Here is a 12979-nt window from a genome sequence, read left to right as displayed (position 1 = left end):
TTGCTTCAAGCCACTAACTTCGTGGTACAATTTGTTTACGGCAGCAGTGGAAAACTAATGCCTGAGTAATTACAATTTTATGGAGAAGCAGTTAGCAGAGCTGGGAAAGGCCAGGCCGAGCGCCACAGGTGCCGCAAGAGCTGAGACCCGCCCCGTGGCCTCGCGGCGGTGGCGCGGCCGCCCCTTTAAGAGCGAGGGGCGGGGCGGGCGCGGTTGCCTAGACGGTCGGGACGCGCGCGGCCCTGCGCCCCCTGCGCCCCCTGCGCCCCCTGCGCCCCCTGCGCCCCCTGCGCCCCCTGCGCCCCCTGCGCCCCCTGCGCCCCCTGCGCCCCCTGCGCCCCCTGCGCCCCCTGCGCCCCCTGCGCCCGGCGGAGTCCGGGGCCCGGTGAGCGCTCGCCTAGGCCCGCTGTCCTGCGTGCAGGCGGCCTCCCTGGCGACCATCCCGCTCCTCGCTGGGCTGAACCGACGCGACCTCCCAGGACCCGGGTACCTGCGTGCTGCGCGGGGAGGACCGCGCTGGGCGTCCGACCAGAGCTGTGTACAGTAAATAGCCGGGCAGAGCTCGAAAGAAATTAGGAAACACGCAGTGGGAAGTGAAATCTGCTTTATTTGCAGTTCCTGTTTCACGGAGAGAGGACTAGGAAGCCTCTAGAAAGGCCCGTCTGAATTGAGAGGTGAGCACAGCTGGGGCTAGATTACCCTGCGATGGCTTCGCGGAGACGGTGGTGGGGGCCTGAGAGGAGCAACGGGGGTTTTCAAAGGAAGACGGAAGCCTGGAGGTGGGGTTGAGCTGGGAGTGGGGTGTCCCGGCAGAGGAGGGCGAGGGGCGCTCCCTGCACCCCTGGGGCACAAGAAGAGGGAACAGACCTTGCCTTGCGCCCCAGGACTGGGATGCTTTCAGTGGGGCCCAGTTTTGGAGAACGGTGAAAACTGTGGCCGTGGTGCCTCAGCTGTGGGGCATGGGACGATTTATTGACACATCCTTTCTTGTCTGTCCCATCAGAGGTAATCAATCAATAATAGTGCTACAGGGAGTAGCAGCCAATGATTTCAAGTTCGGAAACAGGAAAGGGACAAAATAATCACTCCACTTGTTGAGTTTGCTCTGTATCCTGTATCAGGGATTTCTCTGTGTGTCACCTCATTTAATCCTTAGGATGAGACAAAGTACTGGAACTCCTATTTGATATCCCAGGCAGAGGAGATTAAGCAACTTGCTTAAGAGCACAGAACTAACTGGTAATGGGCGGTGCTGAGCACTTTATGGCGGTGACATATCAAGGGAGGGGCTTTTAAAGTGTGACTTGGCAGCGTGGGAGACCTTAAAGGTTAAGTAGCCCTTTTTTGTGTATAGTGTTACCCTTCTTATGGCAACCCTATTTGAAAAGAAATAATATTGGACAGTGGTTCTAATTTAAAACGTTTTAGGAACAACCAATGGAATATTGAGATATTATTTTCATAAACCGATGATACTTGTAATTAATTTTTCAGGTTTAAGGAGGAAACTGATAATGGCACTGTGTTGTAAAGCTGAAATTCTAACCGCGAGTGAAACCCCCGAATATTTAGAGACATAATGTTTATTTTTCAGATAAAATTCATCAACGCTTTGAAACAAACAGCTCTCAACCAAAGGAGTCATTTGGTATTTCTAAAGTAAACTTTGGGTCTTCCAAAGACCATGGTGAAAGAAAAGAAAAAATCAGACAAAAAAGGAGATAAGTCTGCCCGCTCTCACTCGTCTTTCTCTGACTATCCAGAGTTTTCCAAACAAGATGGCAGCGCCATCAGGCAGGAAATGTCCCCAGGTGGTGTCCCACCATTGGAAATGCAGCACAACGAAACGGAACCCCAAAAAGAACCCGAAAACGTTCAGCAGGAGGAAGATGCCACTCAACAATATGAAGAGCCCATTCTAACCAAACTCATAGTGGAAAGGTGATTTTAAGGGAGTGCAATGGGATTTAACACTGAATCAGGCATTTTTGGAAAGTTTGCTTTGCTTCAAGCATATGAATCCTCATGCATTTTTCTCGTCATCACACAATTTCCCCACCTCAAAAGCCACCCCCCTTTTAAGCTGTGTCTTACGCTGGCACAAGGCCTGCAGCCCCAGGGCTTTCCCTGCTGAGGTCTCTGGGTGCTGCATCTTCCACGTTTCCCCCTCTCCCACTTTGTTCTCTCTCTCTCTCTCTCTCAGCAATCTCTTCTCGTATTGGATTATAGCTTTACCTACCATCTCCCTAGGTGACTGTAAAAATCTATTTTTTTTAAGCACTATTCTAGAATTTCAGATTCAAAATTTTAGCAGCGGTCCCCAACCTTTTTGGCACCAGGGACAGGTTTCATGAAAGACAATTTTTCCACGGAGTGGGGATGGAGGACGGGGTGTCACAGGTGGCAGGGGTGTGGTGCGGAGCTCAGGTGGTGATGTGTGGCCCGTTTCCTAACAGGACCAGTAATGGGCCACAGCCCGGGGGGTTGGGGACCTCAGCTCTACTGGACTCAAACTCCTTGTATCCAAAACTGGAGACTGCTGGCCTTGAAGTAAGGTCTGGATTTGTCTTAGCTCTATGACATTAACACCATCCCTGAAACTTTACGAGCTTCAGGTTCTTAATCAGGGGAAAACAAATGAGAGTATGCACCTGAGAAGGTTATTCTGAATGTTACTATTTCTCTCCTAGCTTATTAGCTTCTCCCTTGTTCCCTATTCCTGTACAACACCACCATCTTCTTACACATCAGGCCTTGAAACCTTAGAAGTATCCTGCTCCTTCCCCTTGCCTTTCATATTTCTCTTCCCTCTATGGTTCTCTCATCAGTACTTTTCTCTTCATTAGCTTTCGACAAGACTATTGGACTTGTCTCCTAACGATTTTGCTGCTTCCAGGCTGTCTCCTGAGGCCTCCTGTGTAGATTTACCTTCCTAATGCATGGCTCTGTCTACATCGCTGCCTGTATTAGTTGTCTATTGCTGTGTAGCACGTTACCCCCAAGCCCAGCAGTTGCAACATTAAATAGTATCTTGCACGGTTTCTGGGGTTCAGGACCCCCACAGCTTGGTGTGTGGGTCAGGCGCGCTCATGAGGTTGCAGTCAAGGTGTTGGCCCTGGCTGCTGTCATCTGCAGGCTTGACTGGCTGGTGCCAACCAAGGCTGTTGTCCAGAGGCCTCACCTCATGTCTTCATCACATGGACCTCTCTCAGGCTGCCTCGAGTCCATGCCGTGGTAGCTGCCTTTCCCCAGAATGAGCGATCTAAGGAGCAAGCAGGGGCAGAAGCCACGATGTCTTTTATCACATGTCCTGGGACCTCATCTCAGAAGTCACCCTTGCCCTTTCCACAATATCCTAGCGGTCACACAGGTCAGCCCTATTTCGTGGGAAGGGACTACACGGAGTATGAACACCAGGTGAGAATCACTGGGAACCATTCAGAGGCTGGCCACCACACTCCCTCTTTAATAACTTCCAGTTTCTTCACAGTGTCTACAGAATAAAACTTAGCTGGGGCTGGGTGCGGTGGCTCACACCTCTAATCTTAGCACTCTGGGAGGCCGAGGTGGGAGGATCACTTGAGCTCAGGAGGTCAAGACCAGCCTGAGCAACAGTGAGACCCATCTCTACCAAAGATAGAAAAATTAGCTGGGCACAGTGGCATGTACCTGTAGTCTCAGCTACTCTTGAGGCTGAATCAGGAGGATCACTTGCGCCCAGGAGTTTGAGGTTGCAGTGAGCTATGATGACACCACTGCACTCTACCCAGGGCAACAGAGTGAGACTGTCTCAAAAACAAACAAACAAACAAAAAAAACACCAAAAACCTCCCTCGCCGGACACTCTGACCCTCCCAAACACAAAAGCCCAGCGGGACTTCTTCCCGTGGACTCTGTTCGTTTCTGTCTTTGCTTACACAGACTGCCCTGCCTGGCGTGCTTTCCCCTTGTTTCTGTAGACCAAATCCCACCTGCTCTTTCAAGGTCAACCTTTTCCATTAATTCTTCCTAATAAGAGGACCTTTCCTAAGAACTCCTTTAAACTTTTTTTTTTTTTTTCCGATAGGGTCTTGCTCTGTCGCCCAGGCTAGAGTACAATGGTGCTAGCACAGCTCACCGCAGCCTCGAATTCCTGGCCTCAAACTTTAACTGAACACCTGGCCTTTAAACTTTAAAGCCTTTCAGTCATACTTACCATTTTCTGTTATGTACCACTATACTTATTACTTTCTATTACATACGTACGTATCATGTATGTATCACTGAAACTTGTTTATGAGTCTCAGCTTCTCTGCCTGGCTGAGAATTTCTCAATAGCAGAGATACGCCCAGAGCATCAATCACCAGACCTTAGACTGGTAAGGTGTCCAGTCGAGATTTATAGTTTGAATGATATCTGCAGCTAATTATTAATTATCTACTGTGTGCCAGCCCACAGCTCTAGCTGAGCACTGTAGGTGGATATTAAAAAGTATGAAATATGAAATATAGGCAGTGCGTAATTATGTTCTGTGTTGTGCTATATTTGGGAAACTCAGAGCATAGTGTCATCAGTCTGTGCCGAGTCAGTTTAGGGAAGGTGGGGCCTGCGATTACCTTGAGGCAGGAGCCCTAGGAATTGAATGTTGTGACAGAGCCGGGGAGGATGGAGGCCGAGAGCATCTGGAAACATACGTGTGTTTTTAGGCAGGTGGGGGAGGTATCATTGACACCATCATATGGAGCTATTATGAATTCTTTTAAAAATCCCATATGTTTCTTTATTCGTTGTTTTTAGTTACCGGAGTAATATATATGCATCGTGACAAATGAAATGATGCAAAGATGTCTTAAAGAAGAGCTAAGTACCCTTCCACCCCATTCTAATTTTACTCTCCCTGCCCCTCCCCAACTCTCATTAATTATAAAGTCTTTTGGGTTTTATAGGTAGATAATTACATAATCTTCAAATTGAAATAATTTCAGCTCTCTTTTCAATATTTGTGCCAACTGTTTAAATTTCTTGACTTCTGCATTAACTAGCGGCCTCTAGAACAATATCGAGTAATTGGCGGTAAAGGCAGGCATCCCACGCACGTTCCTGATTTTAATGGAATTGATTTCAGCATTTCACCCATAAAAATCAGGGTTGCTATTGTGTTTTCATATATAGTCTATTGTGTTTATGTAGTTTCCTCATATTAGAAATTAAGTTTATTTTTTTAGAAATGATTGCTGAACTTTATCAAATACTTTTCTGGCATTGTGATATACCTGTATGGTTTTTCTTCTTTAATTTGCTGATGTATGAATTATGTTTATAGATTTTTCTAATGTTTAATCATCTTTAGGTTCTTGGAATAAGCCCAGTTTGGTCACAGCTGCTACAGGTTCATTGGTTTGTCACCTCGCTTCCTTAGAGCCTAGAGAAGAGCCCTGTGGCAAATCCCATGTTAACCATTTGGTTCTGGACTGGAAATCTGGGCGCTGTTCTTGGCAGCTCTTTCCCCAAAGCTGACACATCACAGAGCCCTGTTGGATCTATGTCCAGCATATATCTTTTAAAAAAAAAAAAATTAAAACTTTTTATCATGGTAAAATAGACATAACATAAAATTTACTATTCTAACCATTTAAAGTATAAAATTCAGTGGCATTAAGTACATTCACATTGTTTTGCAACTGTCACCATTATCCATTTCCAGACCTTTCTCATCATCCCACACAGAAACTTTCCAGAATATACCGTTACTGTCCATCTCTCTCCCCGTCACTGCCCTCTCCTGGCAGTTGTCTGCCACTCTTAGCTCTCCAGACCATCTGGTCACACCCCAGCCACTGTGGTCTTTTTAAGATAGAAATCTGATCTTGTCCCTGTCTTGGTTCCTCCCAGAGCTCTGGATTTTATAGCAGGGCTTTATCCCAGCCCACCGAGCCAGCCTGCATGGCCTCTGCCTCCCTCTCACCTTCCTCCTGACCCGCTCCCTCCCTGGCTTCGTGTGCTCTCCTTTCCATTTGCTGCACTGCAGATGGCAAGCTCTTGCCTGCCTCAGGGCCTTTGCACTGCTGTTTTCACTCTTCCCTGGGTTCTTCTCATGGCTGTTTGTCTTACATCCTTCAGGCCTCAGTACAAATCTTGTGTCTTCAGAAAGGTCTTCATGCTGACTGACTGTATGCAGTAGCCTCTCCCTGATCATTGCTTTCACAAAAATTGAGCGTGATCTGGAATTATCTTGTTGGTTTGTTTCCTGTTTATTGTCTGTCTCGCCCGAGTGGACTGTAAGCTCCTGCGGTTAGGAACTTCCCAGTCTTGTCCACAGCTCTGTCCCTCAGACAGGCACTCAGAGACAGGCACTCAGGGGGAATGTTTATTGAGTGAATGAATGAGCATGAGATACTACATGCACCTCTTCATTGATGTTAATTTTATATATTTTTATCATGGTAAAATATATATGTTAATATAACAATGTTAGTGTACCATTTTAAGTGTACGATTCAGTGGCATTAAATACACCCACAGTGGTGTACATCTATCACCACTACCTATTGCCAGAACTTATTCATCATCCCAAACAGAAACTCTGTGCCTATTAAACAGTAGCCTCCCCCCCCCCCGACCTCTGCTCTCCCTTAAAACCCCTGGGAACCTCTATTCTACTCTCTAATTATATAATTTAACCCACTGTCACTTAGGTTTACCCGCATCATTCATTACTGTGGATTTATTTCTTTGCAGCTATGAAGGGGAAAAGGTTCGTGGGCTGTACGAGGGAGAAGGTTTCGCAGTCTTTCAGGGAGGCAGCACCTACCACGTGAGTTATGTGCTTGGGAACATGCAGGGCAGGGAGGAAAGTGCGGGGCGACGGTTTTCGATTTGCAAATCTTCAGTAAGGTCCACTGATGCTTCTAAAGAACTCGAAAGTACTTCATTGCTGATTGTGTTTTGAACCATGATTACATATTGAAGGTGAAAATATGGCTCAGCATAACTGAAGTAGTCATTTTAGATTTCTTTCCCTGGCTCTTGTTGCACAAATAACAGGTCACTAAAGTAAATAACGAAGAGTAAAATCCCAATGTCACCATCCTTGTGCCATAAATGTGTTCCATTGGCTACGTTCCTTTTATTTTAGATGGGCAAATTCATTTCGTAGATGACATTTTGAATCTGTCTCTGTTGCTGCATGGTTTTAATAATGATTTTTTAAAAAATTTTTTATTTCGGTAAATTATACATAACATTTACCATTTGTTTTAGACAGGGTCTCACTCTGTCACCCAGGCTGGAGTGCAGTGGTGCCATCATAGCTCACCACAACCTCAAACTCCTGGGCTCAAGTGATCCTTCTGCCTCAGTCTCCCAAGTAGCTAGGAAAACAGGTGTGCACCACCATGCCCAGCTAATTTTTAAAATTTTTATTATTTATTTATTTGAGACAGAGTCTCACTCTGTTGCCCGACCTAGAGTGCCGTGGCATCAGCCTAACTCACAGCAACCTCAAACTCCTGGGCTCAAGCGATCCTCCTGCCTCAGCCTCCCGAGTAGCTGGGACTACAGGCATGCGCCACCATGCCCAGCTAATTTTTTCTATATATTTTTAGTTGTCCAGCTAACTTCTTTCTATTTTTAGTAGAGATGGGATCTTGCTCTTGCTCAGGCTGGTCTCAAACTCCTGAGCTCAAACGATTCCCCCACCTCAGCCTCCCAGAATGCTAGGATTACAGGCGTGAGCCACCGCGCCAGGCCAAAATTTTTAAATTTTTTGTAGAGATGGGGTCTCACTATGTTGCCCAGGCTGGTCTCGAACTCCTGGCTTCAAGCAATACTCCTGCCTTGGCCTCCCAATGTGCTAGGATTTCAGGTGTGAGTCAGCATGCCTGGCTTCCGTTTTAATCATTTTAAAGTATACAGTTCAGTGGCATCAAGCACATTCACATTGTTCTGCAACCATCATGACCATCCATCTCCAGAACTTTTTCATTATCCCAAACTGAAACTCTGTCCCCATGAAACAATAACTCCCTATCCCACTCTCCATTAATTATTTTTGATGTTGCATTGTGTTCTAATTTGCTATTCATAACTGTTCCATAGTTGTTGTATACTTTTGGGGTGATTCATTTTTTGCCTTTATTACCAATGCCACCATGAAGACATTAATTTATACATTCATTCAGTTTATCAAAGAAAGATGTGCTTATTATGGGAGAATGAATTTTTGTAGCTGAGGTCACCAGCCATGAGTTTTAGTACCGATTTTTCCCTTGAGCATACAACGTGTTCTTTTTCCTGTGTCATAAAAACTCTTCAAAACACCATTCACTATTGCTGAATACTGGTCATTAAAATGACCGCCCCACCTGGCCTTTGCTCTGACCTCTGGCATGAAGGTGTCCCATTGATCCTGATCAGGGTCTCCTCTCAGCACTGAGCGCTTATACGCAGCACTGGCCTATGACCCATGAAAATGCCACCTGGGTTTGTTACTGCTTTTGCTCACCGCTCTCACATGGCACAAACTCTTCGCAGGCTGCTGAGGACCGCCCCAGAGGAGCTCACCTCGGCGCTCTCAGGTGTGCAGTTACCTGACTGCTCGAGCTGGGCCAGCCCATCCTGTTGAAGGCCAGGCGGCCCTGCCCTTCCCCGAAGTGGGTGAGGGTCACCTCCCTACCCACGGCCAGCTACTTGCTCTGTAAACTCCCCATATTTTCCTAAGACTCGAATGATTTTGATGAAAAACAATCATCAGTTGAATCTCTTTTAAATTGTTTTCTGGGTTTTTTAAAAAACAATTTAAGGGCCGGGCGCGGTGGCTCACACCTGTAATCCTAGCACTCTGGGAGGCCGAGGCGGGTGGATCGCTCAAGGTCAGGAGTTCGAGACCAGCCTGAGCAAGAGCGAGACCCCGTCTCTACTAAAAATAGAAAGAAATTATATGGACAACTAAAAATATATATATAGAAAAATTAGCCGGGCATAGTGGCGCATGCCTGTAGTCCCAGCTACTCGGGAGGCTGAGGCAGGAGGATCGCTTGAGCCCAGGAGTTTGAGGTTGCTGTGAGCTAGGCTGACGCCACGGCACTCACTCACTCTAGCCTGGGCAACAAAGTGAGACTCTGTCTCAAAAAAAAAAAAAAAAACAATTTAAGTTTCTGCTTAAGTCTTTGTGTTTGTTTTGGCTTAGGCCACACCCGAAACACCTCTGAGAGCAGGAGCAGTCATTTGCCCCCCTTGTGTTGCTGGACATTCGGTGACTGGTGTTGTCTGTGTTAATACAGATTTGCAGTTCCTAGAACACTGAGTGCCTGGGGGCCTCGGAGGGGACATCACCACGAGGCCATAGCACAGATGAGGAGGCAGGCCCGGCAGGATGAGTCGGGAGCCCCAAGCCCCAGGCAGGTCCAACCAGGGTTGGGCACAGTTTTTAGATCACAGTCCCCGGTATACACTCATGTGTTTAAAGACAGACGGTAAAAACAACACCCTTACTGTGTGGGTGCATGCTGGTATTTTCTTTTTTTTTTTTTTTTTTGTTGAGACAGAGTCTCACTTTGTTGCCCAGGCTAGAGTGAGTGCCGTGGCGTCAGCTTAGCTCACAGCAACCTCAAACTCCTGGGCTTAAGCGATCCTACTGCCTCAGCCTCCCGAGTAGCTGGGACTACAGGCATGCGCCACTATGCCCGGCTAATTTTTTCTATATAGATTTTTAGGTGTCCATATAATGTCTTTCTATTTTTAGTAGAGACGGGGTCTCGCTCAGGCTGGTCTCGAACTCCTGACCTTGAGCAATCCACCCGCCTCGGCCTCCCAGAGTGCTAGGATTACAGGCGTGAGCCACCGCGCCCGGCCTGGTATTTTCTATTCTAATGTTAAAATAACACAGTTTTCCTGAGTGCCAGCCCTGTCTGTCATGAGTCCACGCTAATCTGAATTGACTGTGTAATGTATCTTCTTGCTAGTGAGGTTAGGGCAGTGGTTCTCAAAGTGTGGTCCCTGGGACCAGGAGCATCTGCTGGGAATTTTTTAGAAATGCAGATTCCTCTCCATCACCCACTAGATGATTCTAAGGAAGAACTGGATGTAATTTTATCATTGTTTACTCTGATTGCATTTAGACATCCAGGTATGTTTTTTACGACTAGTTCCTATACATTAACAATAGACACTTTCAATGTAAATTAGCTACACTGACAACTGTATATCGTATACATGTTACCAAAAACTCGGCACTTGTCCTCAAGGCCGCATCAGAAGAATGAGAACAAGTGTTTTGGGGAGGAGGAAAGAGAATTTTTATTACTTTGCCGGCAAAGGAGGAAAAATGGTAGACCTCCTCTGCTCAAAATCCAAATTTCCCAAACATAGGCAGAAATACAGAGCTTTTAAAGGGAGGGCCCCTCAGTTCTAGGCTGTTGAACTAGGCCATAGTGGTTAACCATTCTAATCATCACATCTCTGCCAAAGACAAAGCCTGTGAACTCTGCCAGCCACCCACCTGGGGCCTGGCACCACCTGGATGGCTAAGTTATCTTTTAACAAAGGACTTAACCTGCCTCAGGGATGCAGGCCAGGCTGCAGGTCCCAAAAAGAGTGGGGGAAGTTTTAAAGAGACAGACAATCTTTTTTTTTCCCTTCGGGTCTTTCCCTCTGTTACATACATCTATGTGAATGTCAGTACACAGGCATGTACACACACACGTGTATGCATGCTCTGATGATTCCCAGTAAGGAAAAACAGACAGCATGATATTTACAAATATAATAATTTCTGATATTTTAATCAGGTCTATCTAGTTTGAACAATGTTTTTTGAAATCCTTAAGCTTTGAAATACAAAATCAAAAGTATTTGAATTCTTTTGAACTACAGAGTTCTCCAATAGCTTAATTAGGAAAAGAAAACTCAGATTGAATTTACAGCTAATTTTTAACAACTGCACAGGACTGTCTGGAGTAAGTTTTAGGGACGTGGATATTTTGGGACCCCTCCTTAGATCTTTTTGAGGGCAGGATGGACCCCAGTGCGGTGCCAGGTCACAGTAGGGCTCTACCGCTGCTGCCGCGCCCTCAGGCAGGTGTTTTCCTGCACATGGAGCTGGGATAAGGCTCCATCTGAAGAACTGAAGCCGTGGCCGGCAGTCGTGGTGTAGTCAATAGCTGTGCCGGGAGTGGTGGCTCATGCCTGCAGTCCCAGTGCTTTGGGAGGCCAATGTGGGAGGATCGCTTGAGGCCAGGAGTTGGAGACCAGCCTGGGCAACATAGCAAGACCCTGTCTCCACAAAAAATAGAAAAATTAGCTGGGCGTTGTGCTGTGCACCTGTAGTCCCAGCAACTTGGGAGGCTGAGGCAGGAGGATCGCTTGAGCCCAGGAGTGTGAGGCTACAATGAGCTATCATGATGCCACTGCACTCTACCCTGGACAGCAGAGCAAGACCCTTTCTCAAAAAAAAAAAAAGAAAAAAATCAGCAGCTGCACTATAAGAGTTTATGTTTTGTTTTGTTTTGAAGGGTATGTTTTCAGAAGGACTCATGCATGGACAAGGGACTTATATTTGGGCCAATGGATTAAAATATGAGGTAAAGCATATATAAGTTATAGTGGTAAGTTGTAACTATGAAATTGAAGGTCAGGTTCCCACAATTAAACAAATTATTATCATAAAAGTAACTCAGCACATGGATTTAAAAAAAATTCACAGAACCAAAGGATATAGTAACTCGTGATCGCGTGAGACCCGCTGGTAATTGTTGTTGCTGGTTTCATTTGTACGTTCTAGAGGTATTCTACATGTTCCAAGTGTACATAGCACCCGTACAGGTACTTAGCCCCTCCTGCTTTTCTACAAACACAAATAGTTAATGATACACTATCTTTGGTACCTTTATTTTTTAGAGATTGAACCATATCCATTCATCCAGATCTATTTCTACTGGCTGTGTGTATTCCATAATGTGGCTTGCACTTAACACATCTTGCTGGGTTGAGGGGAATGTGTATTTTTAAACTGATTGCTAGGATCAAATTGCTCCCAAGAGATTGTACCAGTTTCAAATCCCTCCCACAAAGTGTGTGAGGGCCTGAAATGCTATTCTAAAAATCTCGATTGCAGAGTTACTAACAGATGGTGTTTATAAAGGGTAATGAAGACATTTAAAACACACGCACGTAATGCACTTACTCAGATAACAGCCAGGCAGTGAGGGAAACAGGCAAGTTTGGGCCAGGAAGGCAGCTGACAGGAGCTGGACAGCGGGAGGTGTGTGGCAGAGGGGCAGGGAGAGCGAGGGAGGGGCTGGCCCTCACCGTGCGGGTGGCGGGGGAGGGGATAGAACCGCTAAGGTGCAGGGAGCCTGAGGAGGGGGTCCCAGCCGTTCTGGGGGAACTCCCTTCCTGCTCGACATCCCGCCTTCTAGCCGGTGGTCAAAATTCAAGGTTTCTGGTCCCTAAATGGCAATTTGCCAGGAGTCCTTTCTGCTCCGCTGTGTCTGGAAACTCTCAGAGAGGGTCATTTTTGCATGCACAGACCCCTGTACCAGCCCCGTCAGGAGGGTTTATGGGCAGGACTCTGGGGACTCCCCCAGAAGCATCACATGACCTGGCCAGCAGCCAAGCCAGGTGGCACTGTGTCCTGTCTCTCTCTGCTGACCGCTGCCTCCCAGAGTTCAGATTCCTGCAGAATCCGACAGCTCTGGGCCATGGTACACCGTATGGTGCGCGGCCCACTCGGTAGATGTCCTGAGCCGGCGCCGAGTGGGTTCTCTAGAAGGTGCCCACAGGGCGGGCTGTTGCCTGCCATGTCTGCAGACCATTTTGATGACCCCCAGGCGGGAAGAAGGGTTTCCCACGGTGATCACTAACCCTGGCTAATCGTCAGGATCTCCTGGAGGGTACCGCGAATTAGCCTTCTGGGAGGCGGGTTCCAAGAGCCTGAAGTTCCCAAGGTCAGGACTGGAAGCCACCACTTTACCGTGTCCCCTGCTTGCTTCTTGGAGCTTA

General features: G+C 46.9%; 1 protein-coding gene across 1 annotated transcript in view; it reads left to right on the top strand.

Moving 5' to 3' along the window:
• The first annotated feature begins 618 nt into the window (after window positions 1-618).
• The window catches only part of RSPH10B (radial spoke head 10 homolog B), a 45959-nt gene continuing 33598 nt past the window's right edge, over window positions 619-12979 (top strand). The window contains exons 1-4 of the mRNA XM_069485855.1: window positions 619-674; window positions 1595-1941; window positions 6719-6794; window positions 11491-11559. Of these exons, the coding sequence (XP_069341956.1) occupies window positions 1685-1941; window positions 6719-6794; window positions 11491-11559 (402 nt within the window). The 5' untranslated portion in view covers window positions 619-674; window positions 1595-1684. The remainder of the gene's footprint in view (window positions 675-1594; window positions 1942-6718; window positions 6795-11490; window positions 11560-12979) is intronic.

The sequence above is a fragment of the Eulemur rufifrons genome, chromosome 14 (assembly GCF_041146395.1).
Source record: "Eulemur rufifrons isolate Redbay chromosome 14, OSU_ERuf_1, whole genome shotgun sequence".
Lineage (NCBI taxonomy): Eukaryota > Metazoa > Chordata > Mammalia > Primates > Lemuridae > Eulemur > Eulemur rufifrons.
The sequence above is the reverse complement of the archived record's forward strand: the minus strand, read 5'-3'. Positions and strand labels throughout refer to the sequence as shown.